The sequence below is a fragment of the Gracilinanus agilis genome, chromosome 4, assembly GCF_016433145.1.
Source record: "Gracilinanus agilis isolate LMUSP501 chromosome 4, AgileGrace, whole genome shotgun sequence".
In the NCBI taxonomy this organism is placed as follows: Eukaryota; Metazoa; Chordata; class Mammalia; order Didelphimorphia; family Didelphidae; genus Gracilinanus; species Gracilinanus agilis.
The window spans coordinates 457,094,477-457,117,895 of NC_058133.1; the positions used below are offsets into that span (position 1 = coordinate 457,094,477).

The window sequence follows — 23,419 nt, forward strand, 5'->3', positions numbered from 1 at the left end:
AAGGTCAGAAGACAGCTACAGTTTAAATATGCCTATAAGCTTTAGAAAGATAGATGGAGATCAAAGCAATTTCTGATGTAGATGATTCATCTGATGTAGATGTTTACTAGATACTTATTTTTATTAGTCATAATGTCTCTCTGTGATTATCCAAATTAAATTCAGTATTTTAAGCACCAGATAGGTGCTCAGCAATGTTTTTCCTATTTCTAAATAAATATGATCTAAGCTCTCTATAGATAGCAGAACTGCCATCGCCTGTAAATAGCATCAGCAAATAATTCATTTGTTTTAAAATATCCTATTCCTTGATTCCTGCCTCCTTCTCTCCCCACTCCCACCCTTTTCCTACTCGCCATCTCAGTTCTCTAAAACAACATTTCTCCTAATGCCTGCAACAGGAAGAGATCTCATAGTACTGATGTCAAAACTGCTATGGATCAGAGCCAAAGCATGAAGCCTGCCTTTGGGGAAACATTTTTTATTGTTTTTTATATATTACATGGATATGGAAGGTTTTCTTATTATTATTTTATGCCCCATAGGGTATTAAATCAGAATATTGAAACTCTGCACTATGAGCAAAGCAACACCAGAAAAACAAGCTTAGCATCACCAAAGGCAAACACCCAAGTTTCTAAACTTAATTCTAGCATTCTGTCATCAGCAGTACGAGACAGCCTGGGCTGCTATACAAAGCCGGAAGCTGGGCATTGCCAGGTATGTCCTGCATTAATGAGCTTCCGAAAGAGAAGGAAAGAGAAAAAGAAAAAGAATGGAACATTGTGAGCCAGATGAAATGCCCACTTATTTGATTTCCCATACATGGCTTTTTTCCTGTTTTTGGGAACCCTCCACTTCAACTCAAAGCAATTCTGAATTAAGGTATTTCCACCCTCTCACCATCTGTGTGGTGCTGTCAATGGAAGCCTGAAATACAAATAACTACCGCTATGTATGTGAAAAGAGGTTCTGTACATTATTTAATATAATTATGTTCTTTCTCAGAGACAAAGTCCAAAAAGACCAGCTCTCCTTGGGTTAGAGCCAGCCCTCTTTTAAGAAACTTGTCTGATTTCTACACACCTTCCTACATCCTAATAGCCTTAAAAACAAAGGATCATACAGCTCTTGTTGAGCTATGAGATCTCTCTCTCTGTCTCTATCTTTCTGTCTGTCTATCTGTCTCTGTCCCTCTTTCTCCCCACATATATGTATTTTTGTATATGCCTGTAAATATATGACTCCTTTACCCTTAGTTTCATCATATATGTGTGTAACATATATGTATGCATGTATGATTACATATATGTGCATCTATGAGGTATCAATATATAGATTCAGAAACTGGAACCTCAAGAAACTGTATACTCGAAGTCCCATTGCCAGAACTAGATGACATCCAAGCTCTTTCCCAGTTCTTAAATGCTAGGGTCTCTACTATAAGAGGACAAGCTTGGACACCAAACTTCTGAAATCCAAGCCAATGTTCTTTCCTACAGCATCATATTGTCTCCTAAAAGACTCATAACCAAGACCCAGACATTGAAACAATTCATCCATGTTGCAAGGAAATACAAGATTAGTTATAAGCCCTTGAAGCCTTTAAAATGGAATAAGCACTTATTAAGCACCTACTATGTGCTGGTACTAATGAGTATATTTCTAGCTTTCTCAATAAGTGTAGGATTGGAAGGAGGGAGAAAATTCAGCACTGAAAATATATTTTTAATAATAAAAATTTTAGAAATATGGAACCATGGCATGAATGGACTAGATCATTTCAGACACTATCAGAGTTCATGCGGATTTGTATCACACAGTTACTTGACTGGCTCTTTTCAGAAATTATTTAAGGTCTGGCCAGAGAACTTAGTAAATTTCTGGATTTTGGAACAATTGCTATTTATTTTGTTGAATGTCTGACAATTGGAATACTGTCTTTTTTTTCTAATTCTGTTAGGATAATGATGGGATGGGAAAGGTAGAGGCATCCCAAGGTCACAAAGGTTAAGGATGGTGAGAATTGGGAACAGTCAGAATTCCAGTGGGAGGACTACTGATATGAGAAATTTATGAGCAAAACACGGAGGTAGGAAAGAATGGGAGGCAATCAGAGTAAGGTTCCAATTTTTCTAAAGCTTGCAATTTGTGCTAGGTAATAATGCTAGATGAGGCTAAAAATACAACATGGAGACATATCGTAGAGAGCCTTGAGTGCCAGACTAAAAGAATTTGAACTTTATTTTGTTGGAAATGGGGAAGGTAAGATAGTAACACAATTATAACTGTGTATTAGCATATTAATCTGGAGTAGAATGAATTCATCAAAGGTGACAGGCAGAGATCTACTATTTGAGAGACAACTTTTACAGCTTTATTCCTGCCACGTTTCACAGTGCTTCTCTCACACTAGCTGCCTATCTGCCAGACCCTTCTGGAACAAGATTTCCAAATGCCACGTTGCATCCCATGGTGGGACAATTCTCCTGTCCTCTATCACAACTGCCTGATAACACCTTGGCTTGGATTTCTACTGATTGCTTATTTCCATGCTACTCTGACTTCTCCCATATGTCCAGGGGTCACCCAAAATGCCAGGGATATTCCTACATAATGGAGTCTGTCTAGTTCCCACATCTCAGCTATCCCTATTCTGGTTCATCTCATCAGCCCTAGAGATTGAGCAACTGATGCTGCCTTGAAAATCAGATTATAAACCTCAGACACTCGTGTGACCCTGGGTAAGCCATTTAACCCCCATTTAACCCTATCCAATACATAATATTGATTCTAAGATGGAAAATAAGGGTTTAAAAACAAAGGAAGAAAATTAGATTGTAAAGTTCCTCAGGGGAGGAACCATCTCATAATGCTTTGAATTGAAAGCACTTTGTAAAATTTCTGACACACGACAGACATTTAACAACTTCTTAATAATAATGAAAATGTTCTCTGGAATAAATCATCTCAATTCTCTTTATTGGCTGTGTGCATTCTTCATTTAAATAAATATATAAGAGTAGAGGAGTCAGATAGGTGAGCAGTGGAGAGAGGACCCGATCTGGAGTCAGGAAGACTCATCTTCCTCAGTTCAAATCTGGCCTCAGATACTTACTAACTTTGTTAACCTGGGCACGTCACTTGACCCTGTTCGCCTTAGTTCCTCATCATTCAAATGAGCTAAATTATTCTAGTATCTTTGCAAAAAAAACCCAAATGAGGTCACGAAGAATCAGATATAATTTCACAATAACAAAATTAAATTATATGCATGCATGTATAATGCATGTCATGCATCACTATATATACAGATATAAAACTAATTTTCTATATATTTCATATGTACAAACAAGTCACATGTAAGTAGGCATACAATAAATGCATATAATTATTTCATATATGAATACCTACATTCACATGTGGGTGAGTATATTGGTTAAGGAACTCACAGCATCATAGTATTTGAGAATTGGAAGAGACCTCAGAGTCCTTGTGGCCCAATCTATCAACAAAGGGAATTATTTTACTGATGAGGGAATTTCATTTATCAAAGCAGATTAGCACCTGCTCTGCAATTTTAGTTTTAAGAGATTGGCCTATGAACAAGTGGTATACATGGCTATAATGGAATACTTAAATTGTGCCATAAGTAATAACTAAGAAGATGATGACAAAAAAAAAAAAAACTGGGAAAGACTTCTATGACCTGATGCAAAGTGAAGTGAGCAGAACCAGGAGAACAGTATGTACAATAACAGAATTATTGTATGATGATCACCTGTGAAGGACCAAACTAATATCAGCAATGCAAGGATCCAAGTTAACTCCAAGGGAAACATGATTCAAATTGCTATCCACTACCTAAAAGGAACTGTCTGAATGCAGATCAAAGCATATCATTTTTCACTTTATTTCTTTCACGGGATTTTTCTAGTATGTGCAACATGTGTCTTCTTTCACAGCACAAAGAATATAGAAATTCATATTGCATGACCATATTGGTATAACCTATATGAGGTTATTTACCATCTCAGGAAGGGGAGAGGAGAAGGAGAAAGGGAGAAAATTGGAATTGCAAAATGTCGGAAAATGACTGTTACAAATTGTTTCTACATGTAATTGAAAATTTTTTAAATAATTTTTTAAAAGAGAGGAGAGAAAGAGAGATGGAGAGAAAGACAGAGAGACAGAGAGAAAGAGAGCCATTTGCCTAGAGCATCAAGAGATTAAACAATTTGCTCAGAGTCACAAAGATAGTATGTGTTAGAAGTGGTACTTGAACTCAGATCTTCATGATTCTGAATCCAATTCTCTACTCATAATACTATCCTTCTATATGCAAATATATGTATATTCATGAATGCTTTCATATGTTTGTGTAAGGTGAATGTATGAAAAATCTGATATCGTCTGTGAGAGGAATTCCCAGTTTTGAGATTTCCTTCACCAATGCAGCCCTCTAACTCGTCTATAACTTACTTATATACTATTAGTCTACTATGTAGAAACATTTAAAGGTTAAGTTGATTTGCTTCTTTTTTCTCACAATGGAAACAGAACTTGAACCCAGATCTTCCTGCCTTCAAGGTAAGCGCTCTATTCATTATGCCACACTCACTTTCACATAGTAAGTAGCTCACCAAGGACTGGTAATGCCATTCTTCCCCAAGAATGAAAGATTTTGCATCAACTCATCCAGTTTATTTTAAGTGTGGCCGGCTTAGGGGAACCTCAAATGGCAGGCCCCTGAAACTGCCCATCATATACAGCTGTATTAAATAGCATTGTGGGTTTATGGTATGGTACACCATTCCCAAGGGACGACTAGCCAAATCACCAGCATCATGATCCTTTGTGCTCCAAACCACAAAGCGTCCCTTTGGACTAAGCTGGTGCATTCACTGAACAAATAAACCCCTCATGTTATATTCAGTTATCAAAGCCAGGTATACTAAATTATATTTTCCAAATATAGGCAAGAACTAGAATGGTTCACTGGCTGAAACCCAAAGACTTCATTCATTTATGATAGCATTAGAAACCTCTTATTTATGCCAAGAGACAGATGTATAAACTGGTGGATAAGTCATCAAATGAACCACTATTTCCCCCCTCCAAAGCTATAGTAAAGATATACATATGTAATTAATAAATAAACTTTGATAAAAGAGTCACAAAGTTTTCCTATGGTCCCAAAAGGACCTCTGTGCTCAAATGCAACTGATCTCCAGTGCCACATTTTCAGAGTAGAATTTTGCTCAGATTATCATCCTTTTCACTGATGATTTCCCATGGTCAATCATCAACCATTTATTAAGTGCCTACTATGTAACTCTTAGGAACCAAGCTAAGAGCCTGGAATTAAAAAAAAAAAGGCACAAATAGTCCCAGCCCTCAAGGAGCACACAATCCAGCGAGAGAGACAATATATGAACAACTATGTAGAAATAAGATATATTCGGAATAAATCAGAGATAATCTCAGGAGGAAGGCTACTAGCCTTAAGAGGGACTAGGCAATTTTGACCCAGCAAGACCACTACTGAGTCTATATCCCAAAGAGATCAGAGAGAGGGGAGAAAGACCTACTTGTATGAAATATTTTAGCAGCTCTTTTTGTAGTGGCAAAGAACTGAAAATCGAGGGAGTGTTTATCAACTGGGTTATGGCTCAATAAGCTATGGTATGTGATTGTAATGAAAAATTATAAGAAATGAAGAACACGGTGAGTTCAGAAAAATCTAGAAATTTTTAGATGAACTAAGACAAAGTGAAGTGAGCAGACCAGGAGAACTGTGTATATAGTAACAGAAATATTGTATAATGATCAGCTATGAAGGACCATACTATCATCAGCAAAGTTCCAAAATAAACCCAAGGGACTCCTAATAATAAATTTTTTAAAAAGACTATCCTCAGCTGAAGAAGGAACTGTTAGAATCTGATTACAGATCATAGCATGCCATTTTTTACTTTTGTTTCCTTCGTGAATTTTTTATTGTCTATGTGATACATGTCTTCAGTCATGCCATGGGGATATGGAAATACATGTTATATAAAAACACTGATAGGTGTAATATATAAATGTTTTGATTTCAATTTCTCTAATCTCAAAGTGATTTAGAGAATATATACCTCTATGTGGCTGGGATTTCTTCATCTAAAACTGCCTATTCATAACGTTGGATATTTGTATCCTTTATCAATTAGGGGATGGCTCTTATTCTTATAAATCTGACAGAGTTCTCTATATATTTTAGATATGAGAACTCTATCAGAGAGACTTTCTATAAACATTTTCCCCAATTTTCTGTCTTCCTTCTAATCTTAGCAATATTTATTTTATTTGTACAAAAACTTTTCAATTGCATGTACTCAAAATTATCCATTTCACATTTCACAATGCTCCTCATCTCTTATTTATTCATAATTTCTTCTAATCATAAATCATATAGGTAATGTGTTCCTTCTTTTTTTAATCTGCTCATGATGTCTCTGTTTATGCCTAGGTCAATCTAGACTTTTTATTTAGCCACCAACATTTACAGTGAACAAAACGCCTGAGCAGTGCCTGTGTCATGAGACAATTATATCTCTTTAAGCCTAAACAAATCTAAAAAAATTGTTAAGGAGTTTTCTCCTTTTTAACAGGAAAAAGCATGAAAGGGAACATGGCCTTAAAGCAATTTGAATGATAAATTACTTTAAAAACATGGGGATACATGGCAGGGGGAGAGCCTAAGGAAAAAGTCAGCACCTCTAAATCTCTCCTAAAAAATACATTTCAATAAATGGGCCAAAGACAGAGCTTTAAAAGGTCACAATCATGGCCAATTTTTGTGAGTTGAACACTTGATATTTTCAGAGGCTATGGCAATCTCAAAGACTAAAACAATCTGAGCAGTGGAGAGAACCGTGAAAAGAGAGCTCACGGCTCCCTCTTTCTTTTTTTTAAGAGTAGTTCATGGAAGGTTCTTCTTTGTTAGTACTTGAAGCTCACTGGCAGCCAGGCTGCCTCCAAGGTTAGAAAGAAGGGATCCTCCTTTGGCTCTGCAAGGATGGCCCATTGTGGAAAGCCTATTTCTTGGGACACAATTTGTAAACTATGTTAAACAGGGATGGGAGTTGCTTTTGGAAGCAGGGATACTTACAGTGCCATTTCAAACTGCTCAAGCCATTTTTTCTTCAAATCTTTTGTTTTACAATAGAATTCCAGTCCATTTTGACCTTGGGTATGGATGAGGTAGAAGCCATAAGACCACTGTGGAAATGAATCATTAATTCACTGATTAATACATAATGCTGGATTTTCACGTTTACTGGAATCTCACCCACATCTTAAAGAAAAAAATAAAGACAAAACTGGCTCCAGGGACTCACTAGGACCAACTGACTTAGTCAGCATTAGTCTATAGCAGGAGCAGCAGTATCACAGTTGATTATAATAGAAAGGATTAAAACTAAAGCTTTAAATATATTTGGAGATGGTATGGAGTAATAGAATGGATAGTAGGCTTAAGAGGGGAGGGAATATTAAGTATTCATATAGTATATTTGCTAGCACAAATATTATCTCCTTTGGTCTTTACAATAACTGGGAGTAGACACTTATAAATCTCCATTTTACAGTTGAGGAAACTGAGGTAAAAAGAGGTTAAGTGATTTGCCCAGGCCATAGAGCTAATAAATATCTAAGACCAGGCCTGAACTTGAGTCTTCCTGACTACTCTCTTCACTGAGCTACCTAGCTAGTGTCAGGAAAATCTAGGTTTAAACCCCATTTCTGATACTACATAGCTATGTTACCTTGGAAAAGTTGCTTCACTTCTCACTTTAAAATGGGAGAGTCAGACTAGATAATCTTTCAGGTTCCTTCCAGCTCTAAATGTATGACCCTATAGTATTTGGTTCCTTTGATCTTTTTTACTTGAGTCCAAAACCTGGCTCTGCTGCTCACTACCTGAGTGACCTTGGGCAAATGACTTTAATTTTCTAGATCTCCGTTTACTAAAATGAAGAGGTTGAACTGGACGGGCTTCCAAAGCTTCTCTTCAGTTCCAGTTCTATGACCCTGTATCAAATGCTTTGAAGGGTCATAAAATACTTTACATATATTATCTCATTCAATCCTCCCAGCAACCTAGTGAGGCAAGAACTATTATTATTTCTGTTTTGCTGTTGAAGAAACTAAGACTAGAAGTAGTTAAATGACTTATCTCTGTGTCGCCCAGCCAGCAAGTGTCTGAGACAGATTTTGAACCCAGTTCTCCTTAAGTGCAAGTTCATGACCCTCCACTTAAGAACTGTGTAACCCTGGGCAAAGCATTGATCCTCTCTCTCTGCCTCAGTAGAAAATGAGGTATTTGGTAGAAAATGAGGAATTTGGGTTCGATGGTCTCTAAGGTCCCTCCTCATTCTAAATTTATGATGCTATGATTCACCACTCCAGATGCCTCAATTCTATACCAGCATCTGTAGCTAAATCATTTGTAGAGAGATCCTCATTAACTCTTACGGTCCCTAAACTGATCAGATCAACCATGCAGTGGCTGTCCCATTGTTTCAGTCAAAGCTGTGACCTTTATTCATTGTCAGTAATTAGAGTGGGGGTTTACACCAAAACCCCATCTACTTTGATAGCATCCAGCCATGTCACAAGGTCTCAAGAACGCAGAGGTTCTCATCTTAGACACGTTGTACATTGGTTAAAAAGCTCCCCATTGATGGTATTGGTCAGTATCTAAGATGGTACCACCTTTTTGTTTTCTTTGTCAGTTGTGGGATTGTTGGCAATTTTGTATTGTTGAAGATCGATTATTTCCTTCATTTCGTAGTTATCACCTTTCCTTTTGCACACAATGACCGCCAAATCAAACAAGAAGATGTGCCTGTGAAAACAAAATAAAAACAAAATTATAAGAGATCACTGGAAGCAGGTGGGCTGTTCTCTAAACAAGACTTCCCTTTTAAACTCAATTGCCTTAGTATTCAAAGATCATTGTAAAAAGGGCTTACAAACCACAATGTTAAGCTATTACTAAACACTTCCCAGACCACTTGGAGTACTAAGAGAATTGCCATGGCCCTTAAATATTCATGGGAATGGTATGGCTCCATTTCCATGCATCACATTGAAAACTTCCTTCCTTCCTAATGAAGTCTAAGTTGGATTCTTGCCTCTCTCTTAAAGCCATATCTAGACTAACCAATAGAAAATAGATCACTGAGAGGAAAGATTGTCTCTCCTTCAAATACTGTTAAACTGATTACTAACTAGAATATGATGGGATCATCTTTTCTTCATTTTCTCCCTATCCTTACCCTTCAAAAGGAATTTTTTTAAAGATTTTTATCTTTTTATTTCCATTTATCTTTCTATCCTTTTCATTGTACCCTCCCAGGGTCCCCTGACACTTCATTTCACTCCTTATTTTATTCTTTCTATCTTTAAATACTTATTCATTCTTATTAAGACATATATGACTCCACTGCCCTCACCTTTCTTGTTTGGTGTGTTTGTCTAGGGTTGTTATTCTGATTTCACCATCTCCCTGTGGTCTTCCAAACACCAACACGGGCTGATTCTAAAAAATACAAAGGGTGGGTTTTATTCTTAAATAAACATATGCAAACAGAAACGAGACTTGAGGGGGGGAAATATCCCTCCCCAACCCCCAACTCAGGCCCAATTGATTCATCATGCAGGTATTGAAATAATTTTATAATTTTATAGCATGGGGTCCAGGAAACTTGAGACCAAACAACACATTTTAAAATGAATTTGTCTTTCCTGACTCTAGGGTATCTCCATTGTGGAGACTAAGGCAAAGTAGAACTTTTAGTGGGAAAATCAGATCTCTCTTCAGGTCAAAAAAGAGATTAGATCAGAAGAGTTGTGTTACATGAGAACTAAGATATAAGCTTTTTTTTTTTCCTTTTGAAAAGGTGGAGCTTTTGAAACTGACCTGATTAATGAGAAAAATAATGAGAGATGTTTTCCCAAAGCAGCTGTCAATCAAACTGGGCAACTGAAAAAAAGCTGGCAATGGTGAAAAGAACACTGGGAAATTCATTGCTCCAAAGGCAGCTCCTGAAAACTTACCCCTCCCATTTTGATGGAGGTAAAAAGTCACCTACCAAGTTCTCTATGGATAACTGAAACTGCTTTATTTCTCGTAGGGTCTCATTATCTCTCTTCACTTCATTTACATATTGGGCCAAGTCCTAAAAAATAACAAAGAAAGGTTCAAAAAAAGCATCAGCTGTGATAAATAGAAAAAAAAGTATTTTTTTTAAACTGAATGATTCTGACATCATAAGGAATCAGCATAATCACTGCTACTTTCTAATGACCATCCAATGGTCTTACATCACTCATATATAAGGCATCTCACAAGCAATTTTTAGAAAGTGACATAACTATAGTACAGCTGGGGACCTACAAAGTTATCCTTTACCTCACCTCTGTAAAGTCCAAGAATATCATTGCCTTTAGAGGGGTGCTATGTAGAATAAAGAAAAAGAAAATAGGTCATCAGGACCTCTATTACAAGAGTTAAAAACTGGGTTCCACAGAATTAAACTTTTTACATAAGTAATGGGCAAAAGAGAGAGGATAGGGGATAAAATCCAAAAAGAAGTAACTTAAAAGTTTGGAAAAGAACTTGAGCTAAGCTATATTATGCAACCACTTATTCCCCTAGTTAACCAACAGGGAGTATCCAGTCAAGAAACAAAATTTAATTCTGCAGATCTAAAAAAAGGAGAGAGGTCAGAAAATGAAAAGCATTCAAGTGGATAAAGATGAACCCCAAATGCCTACCTACGATGATTCTCCATGTGCCTTAACCTATTTAAAAATGTCTTTTCTTATTTTGGAGAAAACAATATTAGCTAATCTGTCCATACTGTTCCTAGCTATTTTTATTATATCTGCTCTAGATTTTCTTGTGTTCTGAGTTCTTCTGTTGCCTCTTCATATCATAAATTCATCTGGAGCAACAGTGAGTTTCTGTCAGAAAACAATCTTGAGCTTTGTTTAGAATAACCAAATTTCCATATTGAAAACAATGTGTTTATAAACAGGAAATCTGTATACACTAAAGGTTAACATACGTGCCTTTTATAGCGCCACCCCCACCCCCACCATGGTGATATTTAAAAAGAACAGCAGGAACTAGGACTGAATCCCACAAGAAAAGATAGAAAAGAACTTTTGCCTGATGTTATAACAAAAGTCACATATCATATCTGAAAGCAACCAACATGGGTATTTATTGTCTTTCAATTGTGTATAATTCAGATCTCCTGTGACATTTTCATTGAGCATAGTAGGAAATTGTAGTTTTCAGTATTCTCACTTATTTACATAAACTTATAATTACTTGAGTTGTGTTTGAAAAAAAATGAAAAAAAAATCTGTCCTTAGAAATAAAATTCCATTTCAATTGTTTCTTTAACAAATATAATTCATATTGTGGGATTTTCAGTTTACTTAAAATAAAAATTCAAATTACTATAATTCTAAAAACCAAAATAACAGCATGTTTGCTAGTTGGGAAAGGCATAACTCGACATCTATTTGTTTTAAAAGAAGGAACTGAGAGACTTAGGTGACTGTAAGCTCAATATGAATCAACGGTATGATATGACAGCCAAGAAAATTAATTTAGCCTTAGATTATAATATGAGAGAGATAGCTTTAAGAAATAAGGAGATGATTCTACTACACTTAACTCTGCTTCATCCTATACAGTGAGTATTGTGCTCAGTTCTGGGGACCATATTATAATAAGGACAATAGCAAGCCAGGCTTTGAGTTTACAGCATATGAAGAGCAATTGAAAAGAATGAGGATGATTAGAGTGAAGAAAAGAAGCTTTTAGAAATGATAGATGTGGTGGGGCAGGCAGCTGGGTAGCTCATTGGATTGATAGTCAGGCCTAGAGACGGGAGCTGCTAGGTTCAAATCTGGTCTCAGACACTTCCCAGCTGTGTGACCCTGGGCAAGTCACTTGACCCCCATTGCCTAGCCTTACCACTCTTCTGCCTTGGGGCCAATACATAGTATTAACTCCAAGATGGAAGGTAAGGGTTTGAAAGGAAGGAAGGAAGGAAGGAAGGAAGGAAGGAAAAAAGAAAGAAAGAAAGGAAGAAAGAAAGAAAGAAAGAAAGAAAGAAGATGATAGAAAAAAAGAAAGAAATGATAGATGGGGGTGGGGAGAGCTAGGTAGGATAGTCTTGGGTTCAAATTCAAAGATAGGAAGTCTTGGGTTCAAATCTTGCCTTATACCATTCCTAACACTATGACCCTGGGCAAGTCACTTAACCCCCATTGCCTAGATTTTATCACTCTTCTGCCTTGGAACCAATACACAGTCTTGATTCCAAGAGGGAAGGGAAGGGTATTGAAAAAAAAAAAGAAACAATTAATGCCTTTAAGTGCTTGAAAGGCTAACCTAATGAAGATGGATTTGGCTGGGTTTTGCTTAGTTCCAGCAGATAAAATAAGAGGGAACAAGCAGAAGCTGCAAAGAAGAAAACTTGGGCTTGATAGATAGAAATGATAAATAATTCAAATCATCCCAAAGTGGAAGGGGTTGCTTCAGCAGGGTATTTGAAGATATCCCTAAATGTCTTCAAACAAAATTTCAAAATTGGATGACCTTGTGTGTTGGTCAAGGGAATTCCTTTTCAAGTATGAGTTGAAGTATACGGTCACTTCCAACTTGGAAATTCTATAATTCTGCCAAAACTTGCCAATGTAAATGAAATGGTCTTTATTAATAATATTTATTTCTTATCAAGATCTTAAGAATGGTCAAGATCTTAAGTATGGTCATCTCCAGGTTAAATAATCTTTTTTCATATTACCTATGAAAGTCTCCATAAAATTCTGTATTTGATGAAAGTTATTACTAAGTTCCCATTGGTATTAATGCCTTTCACTAAGTTACATCAATCCATGTGAAAATATCTATATCTACTACAAACACCAAAACCCTCAATGAACATGAAGGAGAAAAAAAGAACATTTCAAGACAATTTGAAGTACAGTGGAAAGATCTCTGTATTTAGCACCATGGTCAAGAGTCATTTCCTGGCAGTGCTACTTGTCACTTACTAGTTGTGTGACCTTGGGTGAATAGCTTAACCTCTCTGGATCTCAGTTTCCTCATCTGTAAAATCAGGGTATTTGACTAATGACTGTTAAGGTTTAGTTCTGCTCTAAATCTATAGTATATATCTTAGGGTGAGATCAAGGACCTGAAGCCCTTGACTTACCTTCATTGCATCAAGGGCTTGTTTCAGATTTGCCTTCTCAGTAGAATCAGTGGTATGTTTCACCAGCTCCTGTAATAGAGAAGACATTGTATTTCTTAAAACAACTCTTGAAACAAATAATAGAAAATGTAAAAAGTCCTTTGATGGCAAAACCCACTCTAAAAATAGAAATACGATCACTCTTATGAGGCAGCTAAGTGATACACTGCCTAGAGTTTTCAACTCAGAGTCAAAATCAGAATCCTATTTCTGATAATCATTATCTTTGACAAGTTACAACCTCCCTGCCTCAGTTTCTTCAGCTGTAAAATGGTGAAAATAATAACACCTATCTCCCAAGATTTTTGTAAGCATCAACTGAGATGATATAATTAAATCACTTTGCAAACTACAAAGCACTATATAAATATCATTAATTTTATAAGCACCATGAATAAATCTGAAAGAAGCAGAAAGAGAACACTGAACAAAAGAAGTCATGTATTTTGCTATAGGAAAGCCCATTAACCTAAAAAGGCATGGTGATTCTTGAAATAATAGATATTTTTCCTTTTGGAAATAAGAAGTCATTTTGTCCAACATGAAAAAAAGGCTATAGCATTTCTTCCTTGGCCTGCCAGCTTATACAGAGATTTCATTTTATTTTCACCATTTCTTTCCCTTTGGCAAATTTAAATGGTTGCTTTTTTAAATTAAATGAACTAAATGTAGACTCCAACAACATGAAAACATTCCTACAACATATTTCCAAGCTAGTGAAGTAGATTTTCTTGACCTTTCTTTGTCATAGAAAATAATTTCTAAAATCGTTATGTACCTGCTGCCCAAAATTTGGCTTTTTAAAAATAATATCCCAAAACCTAGTACATTCTTTTCATTAAGAATCATGTATAATATAAGACAAATTAAGAATAAATTCTGAGAATTTCAAAAATATATGTTAAAGAGAAAAGTATATACCAGCATATGTCACTCACAAAAATGTTAGGTTAAAAAAAGTTTTTTAAAAGACTAGAAAAATTGCTTACTTGAAAAACAATCACACCTTCCCCATATCTGAATAGGGATTTGATGATTCCAAAGTTATAAAACAAGCTTTTTTTAAAAACCGTTTGCTTCTTTGGACAGGTTTTAGTTCTCTGATGCCTTGGGCGCTGATTGACTGTGTATTCCTAATCATTTTTTCATAAACCACAATTTGATTATGTTGCCTTCGGTTTGGGGCTCATAAATGTTTTAATGCACTTTTAAGAAATAATCAAGGCTTGGATTTTTTCTGATTTCTCAGTAGAACAAAATATAGATGACTAATATTTTTATGGACATACTTCAAGAAATTTAATATACAAGACGTACAAAGCAAAGCAGAGTCAAAAATTATATTTCCCGTACAGGTGGTAGATCTTTTTAAGATGACATTTCACAACCATCAACAAGGCTGACAGCCTAATACAGTAAGGCATTTCTTTGGAGCAGAACTAATGAGTCTCCTGGTACAGCTATCAAATTAAATTTATAAGACTCTCCACCCTCATTACAGGACTAACTGTGGAAACCAAGAGCTTTGTGGGTTATAACAAGAATCATCTCAAAATAAATAGGGTGTTATTGTAATTTCGAATAGCAGAAAGTAATTCAGAAGATGGCAGAGCCCAGTTGAGTTTGTCCTGATGAAATAAGGAGGCTAATGCTGTTAATTCATAAAACTCCCAGTCTGTCATCCTTTTTCAAAGCTACAAATAAATAAAATCTTAGGTGTGGGTTGGGGTTGGAGCTTAAAGATCCAATCCCGTGTGATCTGTCAGAGAATTGCCATTAGTAGAATGAGAATTCATCAAATCTAAGAGGCACTGCTAAGTTCCTACTATGTGTGATGAACTGAGGAAACAAAAGCCAAAATGAAAATAATTCTTGTTTTTAAGGAGCTTTCATTCTAGTGAGAATGGAGAGAGGAGAGAACATATAATTAGAGAAGTTTTTATATGCATTGGAGAGGAAAGTCTTGACGGATTAGAAGAGTTCTTTATAAAACTGAGGATTTTCCTAAGCAAACTGGTAAAATTATAGGATATGGGTCTTTTTAATGCCTTACCAGGTTATTTAGGCTTAGACTACCTAGAAACAAGTTAGCTTTATAATTCTGATTCAGTATTGTTACCATAGTAATCCTGGTCATTGTGAGAGGTTTGGGAACATGAGAGATTGATTTGCTATCCATTCCAATCTTGTAACCCCTTTCTCAGAGTTCCATACATCTTTGGGGCTCATCCAAGTCTGTCCCAATATGGAGGGGATTCAGACCTACATCTGGAAGGTATTCTGTTTTATGAGTATTCCTCCGGAGAAATCTGGAGGTGGCGTATCCTATAAGACTAGAGAGATTTTTGTCCAGATCTCTATCTACAATGTTTCATGCATGTTCACGGAAACAGTGGAGAAATTTATGAGTTACCCCTATGTGCTGAAGAGACCTATAGGAGGTATTTTCACCTAGGATGGTGTAGTTTCTCTTTGGAAGAAGATAATATGTAGTTAACCTCAGACCCTACCTAGGTCCTTAATGAGAGAGACTACCAGATGTTGGGAGTCCATCTAGTACTCCAGTCTGTCACTCTTTTTTTTTAAAAGCTATCGATAAAATCTTCGGTAGAGATTGGAGATGAGAGAGGGATGCTCATTTTCACCTTTGAGGATGAAAGCATGTGGGGGGTTTTTTCCATTCCTTTTAGCTACTTTTCTTTCCTTTAAGTTGTTTACTTTTATTTTTCCCTTTATTTTTCTTTCTGAAATGCTTTTGTGTTTTTACACACAGCAAATCCTAAAAAAACTGAGAGTCCCAGAAAATGAAGTCAGACTTTCCTTATAGGAGACAAGGATGTATTAGGTCAAGTATTGGGCCTTCCATGTTTCCGATCTTTGCCTTTTTCAACTGGAAAAATCCTTGTAATCTCATGAGTATGACTAAGGAACTCCTTAAATTTGTTCAGAACTTACCAGTGATCTATATTCTATAATTTAAGAAGTGATTTAGGAATCTCTTCCACTTGATCAATAATTCACTTAATGTATCACTACCCCTTTTCACATGATACTTTGAGAAGACTGTTGATAACTAATAAAGGTATCAAGGAAATCTTCCCATAAGAGGTAGGACTTGAGCAAAACCAAAAAGGAAGCCAAGAATTCTAATAAATATAGGTATGAGGTATGGCAGTACTTTATAAAAATAGGAATTCCTAATTGCTCTTTTCAGTAGAGTATTTTTTGTTTTTATTTTTGTTTGTTTGTTTGTTTGTTTTGTTTTAAGGAATATAGCCTCTTATCCACAGAAGGGCTATAGGAAAACCTGTGTTTTCCTAGCTTGAAGAAGTGGAAGAACAATGAAAAGCCAGACAGGAGATTCAGGAATGCTAGAGTTTCCATAAAAGAGTGACAAGGGGTACAGTGGTAGAAGCCAAATGGCAAATGAAGGACTAAACTACCTTAGGGTGATTATAATTAGGAGAAGTTGGATCCTCACCTATCTTGTTCACTGGTTTTGTTAATAATCTCCTTGGACAAAACTTGATATTTGCCTTTAAAATGTGCCTGCCTCCTAGTACTGTTGGGATCTGGTGAATTTTTCCACTCTCCATTTCACTACCACTTTCTCTCACCCCATCTCCACTACTTGGTAAGCTGTTCTGGCTCTTTTAAATCCTGTTTACTTGTTTGTTTGTATTTTTATGATAGTTTGTATCCAGATAAAGATAAGCTGATTTTTATTGCCTTTTAAAGAGTGATTGCTATGGAGAGTGTGAGGGAAAACAGCAAATAAAGTGAGTGGGAGTTTATAAAGAATATTCTATATGACTCCATGGTTAGAGAAGGGAAAATACTTTTCTCTGATCTGGGAACCTGAATTTATTGACATCCCTTAATAATCAACATGTCAATGTTCCCCAAAATAGCAAGGAAAAAGATAATATGAAACCAAGAGATAAAATACCCTGACTGTATAGAAAAACAACAACAAAAACACAAACTTCACCATATATTAACCTTTCTAATAGCACCCAATTTCTTCAAAGAAATGGAGGCAGATGGAGGAATAGTTTCAAATTGCATACCTGGAGCAGGAGATGATACTTTAGAACCCGCTGCATAGGAACAACAAGCAAATCTCGTAGTGTGAATTTCCCGTTGTTTGCTCTCTTGGAACATTCCTAATGAACGATTGGTTAATTAATAATGCATCTCTTTATGAAGCCACAACATTAACATTAAAATCTGGGTGGGGGAGTGATTCTTTAAATAGTCAGTATATGATTTTGTATTCCTAACACAGCAAATACAGAACTCTGTTCTATATACGCTCTTCTCAAGCTAGCAACAGTTGATGTTATTCCAGGGTAGAATAGAAAAAAAGAAGAAGAGGAGAAAAACATGGTAGGTTCCCTCTTGAAAAAAACAGGACAAATAAAATGCTATTTTTAAAAAGGTAATAGAGAAGAATGGAAGGGGGATGGATTTGGGGGGAACATGGGAATACTGGTATGAAGAGTGAAGGAAACAAAATCAGTATAAGAATTTGTAAAATGATTATAATAATGTAAAGGAAAATTCCTTTGAAAGACTAGAGGACTGTGACTAATGTAATAATCAAATACAACTTCGATAGATCTTAAAAAGAAAGGAAAATAAAAAAAAAAACCAGGAAAACTAAAAATAGTAGATTCAGAGAGAATCCCTCCTTTGTTTTTCCTTCTGGTTTTGCTTTTGTCTCTCTAGACTTATCCATCATGCCTCAGTTGCCTTCTCCTGATGAAGTTCCCCTATCCCCAATGGCACTCTCATCTAGCATTATTCCTCTGCCATGGTGTCCCACTTCTGCCATTGATGAGTCTGTCCTAGAGGCTCCATTTTGAGGAATGGTTCAGGCAATCTTTATTGCTCTCCCCTCTCTCCTCTTTTCCTTTTTAAGTACTGTCTTCTGTTAGAATGTAAGCTCCTTGAGGTCAAGGACTCCTTTTCTTTTCTTGTATTTGTATCCTCAGTGTTTTATACAGTGATTCGATCACAATAAATACTTAACAAATGGTTGTTGACTTAACTAACTCAGGCTACGGTGGGGTGGGATGGGGGGATGTAAAAAGAAGCAGCCATGGCCCATTCCCCCAGGAAACTTACAGTCTAGTAGGGGAGAAATGACAAGCACACAGGGAACTACAATACAGTATAAAAGAATAATATGAGAAGTAGAGAATATCTCAAAGGAAAACACTTCAGGTAGCATTGTAATGAGAGTAAAAGAAATTTTTAGTTATGAACATTTCTACTTTAAGTGTACTTCTTGATGTCCCTTTCCTTTTTTCTTCCCCGGCCCCATATAAATTGTTTTAAGTGATATTCCTTATAGTTCTGCTTATCTATTAAATTTAATTAATTCCCCCAGCTAAACATGATTCTGGAACCTCTCAGACCCTCTATCTGACCTCTCCAATGTACTTATTCATTTCCTAATAATTAAAAAAATTAGCTGATATTTCTGTAGCACTCAAAGATTTATAAAACATTTTGTATATCTTTTCTTATTTGATCCTCATGTATTCTTGTAAGGTAAGTTCCATCAGAGGCCATGCCCTCAGGAGCTAACACACCCAGTTTTGTACTTTGGGGGATAGTGTAGCCTCTTCCTCACCAAATCTGTTTTCTAAATTGCATCTTTATCCCCTACCATTTTTTACTTCTTCTCAGAAAGGAATCCAGTCAAAACTATCATTGCCTCTGCAAAGATCTTGCCAATTTATTAACCCAGAGATGGGCAAACTTTTTAAAGAGGGGGCCAAAGGAAAGGAAATGCTCATCTGTCAGTCTGTTTTTAAGACAACTCTTGAAATTTCATTGTATTCGTCAGATGAGGAATAATGTCACACCACCCGATAGAACATTTCAGGGGGCCTTAGTTTGCCCATCACTGGATTATCCTATTACCCCACTCTCTTTCTCTGTGATTTCCCAAACAACACGTCCATAGCTAGCCACTACTTCCCATCAGAATGTAACCTCCAAGGTGAGGTCATGGGTTCAAATCCGGCCTCAGATATTTCCTGGGCAAGTCACTTAAATCCAATTTGCCTAACCCTTACCACTCTTCTGCCTTGGAACCAATACTTAGTATCACTTCTTACACAGAAAGTAAGGGTTATTAAAGGGAAAAAAAATGAGTGTAAGCTCCATGAGGGAAATTCTTTGATGCACAGAGTAAGTACTTAAATACTTTTTCATTTATTTATTTATTTATTATTTCGTTGGTGATAAACTCAGGGCACAAAGAAGTTAAATACTATGGGGAGCAGCTAGATGGTTCAGTGGATTGAGGATTAAGCCTAGAGACAAGAGGTCCTGACCTGCAGACACTTCCTAGCTGTATGACCCTGGGCAAGCCACATAACCCCCATTGCCTGGCCCTTACTGCTCTTCTGCCTTGAAGTCAATACTTTATATTGATTCTAAGATGGAAGATAAAGGTTTAAATAAAATACTTAGCATGATCATATATTTAGTGTCAGCTGTATGATTCACACCCAGATCCTTTCTGGTGCTAAGGTGAATGCATTTCCTTCTCTACCATCCTATACTGTACTTCTCTAAGAATAATTTCAATCCCAGCCACCCAAAACACTATCCAAACAGTAAATTCTATGAAGACCAGGTCTATATTATTTCTTTCTTGTGTGTGCAGGCACTCAGCTGCTGTTTATTGAATTGAAGCACACACATTGTAATATTTTACTTTAACAATGAAGGATTTGATTTATTTTCAAAGAAGGTGCCCGAATTTTTAGATCCTACCCACCAGATAAGAAGCCGACTATTTAAAAAAGATCTCCCAGTCTCCTGCAAGCTTGGAGCCCTTTGGACCGCGGGGGATCCCCTTGCCACTGCGTTTTGTATTATATTGGTGTGTTTTTTATCACACTGACTAGATTGGGATCTTCCTGAGGCCAAGGAGTGCCCCTCATTCCCCTTTGTACCCTCCTCAGAGCCTAGCACAGGGAGCACCTTGCACACATCAAACATTTTATTAACGCTTGCCCAATGAATCAAGGAAGAGACAGTTTTGACTACAAGGATGTTGGGGTGCCATCTCATGGTCACTTGAGCAAACTGCGGGCTGCCTGATCCTAGCAGCCACAGAAAGGGGAGGAAAAAAAAAAAAGAAAAGAAAGAAATATGGGCATATCTTGCTAACTACCTCCTATACAATGACAGATAACACTTCACAGGCACTTAATATAGACTTGTTGTTTGACTGATTGCTAAGGAGACTCAGAGACAGGAAATAAGTGTGAAGATGATATGTGCTGCAGGAAAACCCTCCACGGGTCCCTCAGAGTTTATCCAAGCCAAGACAATAGCCCCAGGAAAGCCTCTTTAGAGTATCTCATATAAAATGAGGAAACTCCAGGGGTGTGTGGGAGCCAGCTTGAACCCTCCAGCCAACTGCTAAATTTTCAGTCTGAGAATTTGCACCTTGGAAATCACCAAATTCTAAATTAGGGCTTGATTTATTATTTTGTTGCTTATCCAGCCCAGAGGTATCAACTCCCAAGTAACCAGATTAAAATGTAATTGGGGAATATTTAACAAAAGAAATAAAAATCCAATAAACCATTGAAAATATTATATTTTATAAAACCAAATCAATAGATGGCCTGCGGGGATCTTTATGTATGGTTTAGTGACCCTCTCTTTTGTTTTGGAGTTTCAAACCACTAGTTTAGATTGAAGAAACTAATGGAGAAAATGTTAATAATTTATATTAAACTTAATTTTTGTTCTGTCCTCTGAGTATGTAAGCATATGTGTATATGTATATATACATACATATAGAATTATATATAAAAGCATATTGTATATATTATTTTATATATTTACAATTAAACATTTATTACTGGGAAACTCTCCCAGGAACAATGGACACTGGCTGACTAGGTGCAGCTAAGGTTAGTCTCATGAGAAATAAAAATATGGCCCCAGGCCCCCAAGTTTTCTATAAGCATTTCTTATGCTGATTCTTATGGCTTTACTCTTGAGGCTGGGATGGGCTTGAACTGGGCCCAACCAGGGTCATCTTAATGATTGAATCCTGTTCCACATGAACAGGAAAGGCTGAGGAAAGGTACAGATGGGGAAGGCAGTATAACAGGAGGAATTCAGACACTGAGATTAGAGGGAATACAATGCAACTAGTCAACATCAGGAACAAGAAGAACTGGTCAAGTCAATGGAAAAACAAAGCAATGGAAAAACCAGGAAAAAAAAAAAAAGAGAGGCAGAAGACAGCCTTAAAGATTGAAACACAGCATGTCCCAAAAAAGAGAATGGCAAGAGGCAAGGTATGGCTTTGAGATTACAAAAAATGGGTAATTGGGTGATAGCCAAAAAGATGAACTAGACAGAGTGATACATCTGAAAGAAAGCTGACACTGAAATCATAGGATCTCAGCTCAAACCTCACCCCAGTCTGACACATTCTTGCCATGTGGTTAGGCTTACCTTATCTGAGTAGTAGAGAAACTGGAGGAACATAAGGCATAAGAAGACTAGTAAGATGGGGAAGGCAGATGGGCAGAGATCAAGGCGTCTGAATGCTAAACAGAGGATTTTATATTTGATCCTGGATGTGATAAAGAGCTACAGTAGTTTACTGAGGTCAGGGGTAACAAAGTCAGGTCTGCTTTAGGCAGTTACTGAATGGAAAGATGGACTGGAATATAGAAAGACCAACAAGCATTAGTCCAGGACTAAGGTGATGAGGAAGAACCTGAACTAAAGTGGTGGCAGTTGAGAAAAAGTAATGTTGAATTGTATTATTTATTAGTAATATTTCTATGGGAAATCATTCATTTTTCCCAAGCCCCATGGTCTTCCAAGGTCAGGCTGAAATAGTCCATATCTCAAGATCTAAACTAGATTGGGCTCCACAAGCATCCTGACACTCAACTTCTTAACCTGTCAGATAAGGGAGAGTAAGTTATGTTTCTAGTTGCTGAACTTTCACCCAATTGAAAGTAAAGTGGGTCAGAGTTTCCCTAATTAGGTAAAGATCCACTTCCCCTGCAATGAAATAATGAGGGAGAAGCTAAAATCTTCAAGTCCTCCTCTTTCAAAATATCTACCAATGGGGATTGCTAGGGGCGGTCCAAGGAGCAAATTTCCAGGCCAATCAGAAATTGGACTCACTAATCAGGACTCAGGATATTTTGTAGAAGAGGCAGGTGAAAGATCCATTCATTGTTAAGAGAATACATTCCCTGTTAATAGATGATATTATTCTTGGGGAAATGGTCTCAGACGATTTATTGGTAAAAATTCTGGGCACTACACAGTATCACAGGAAAGAATGAGGCATATGCAAGAGATGTTACAAAGTTAAAATTGACAGTTTGGCAACAGATTGGAAATGGAGGAGGGAAAGAGAATGAGGAGTTGAGAATTTGGGACTGTAGGGAAGGCAAGAGATGTAAGAGACGTAGGGGAAGTAGAACTAATAAAGCTTGGGTATTCATTATATTGGGGGAGTAGAGAAGGAAGAATAAAGAATGACTCTGAAGTTATAAATTTGAAGTACTGGGAGGTTGGTACCCTCAATAGAAAAAAGAAAGTTTGGCTAAAAGTAAGAGGTTAAAGGGGAAGTGATGAGTTTTGTTTTGGACGCTCTGCATTTCAGTTCTCTATGGAAAATCCAGAAGAGGGTATTCAATAATCTATTGACAATGAGTAACTAGAGTTAAGGAGAGAAATTAGGACTAAACATATAGATTTGGGAGTCATTTATATCAAATCCATAGGAGCTATGAGATGGCAAAAAATAAAAGAGGACCCAGGAAAGAACTCCGGAGAACACTTTCACTAAAGAGAAGAAGGGAATGGATGGCGATCTTGAACTAAAAGCTCAGAAAGAATAGTAAGAATTTAATGACCATGAAATTTATAGGGTTGATAGATAACCATCCAGTCCCAACCTACTATAATGCCAGAAATACTGAATAACTCCACTCCCCCCAAAATAAAAGATGATATTTTTAGCAGAACAAAGAAGAGTTCACCTAAGTAATCATGGCCATTTCCCTAGCAGTTAGGAACAA

At 36.7% G+C, this 23,419-nt stretch overlaps 1 protein-coding gene across 1 annotated transcript in view; it reads right to left on the reverse strand.

Annotated features, from left to right (window-relative positions):
- The window catches only part of VAV3 (vav guanine nucleotide exchange factor 3), a 482,681-nt gene that overhangs the window by 231,010 nt on the left and 228,252 nt on the right, over positions 1-23,419 (reverse strand). Inside the window, exons 10-15 of the mRNA XM_044675502.1 lie at positions 17,396-17,491; positions 13,287-13,355; positions 10,140-10,226; positions 9,501-9,586; positions 8,758-8,890; positions 7,154-7,263 (exon numbers count right to left, since the gene is read on the reverse strand). Of these exons, the coding sequence (XP_044531437.1) occupies positions 7,154-7,263; positions 8,758-8,890; positions 9,501-9,586; positions 10,140-10,226; positions 13,287-13,355; positions 17,396-17,491 (581 nt within the window). The remainder of the gene's footprint in view (positions 1-7,153; positions 7,264-8,757; positions 8,891-9,500; positions 9,587-10,139; positions 10,227-13,286; positions 13,356-17,395; positions 17,492-23,419) is intronic.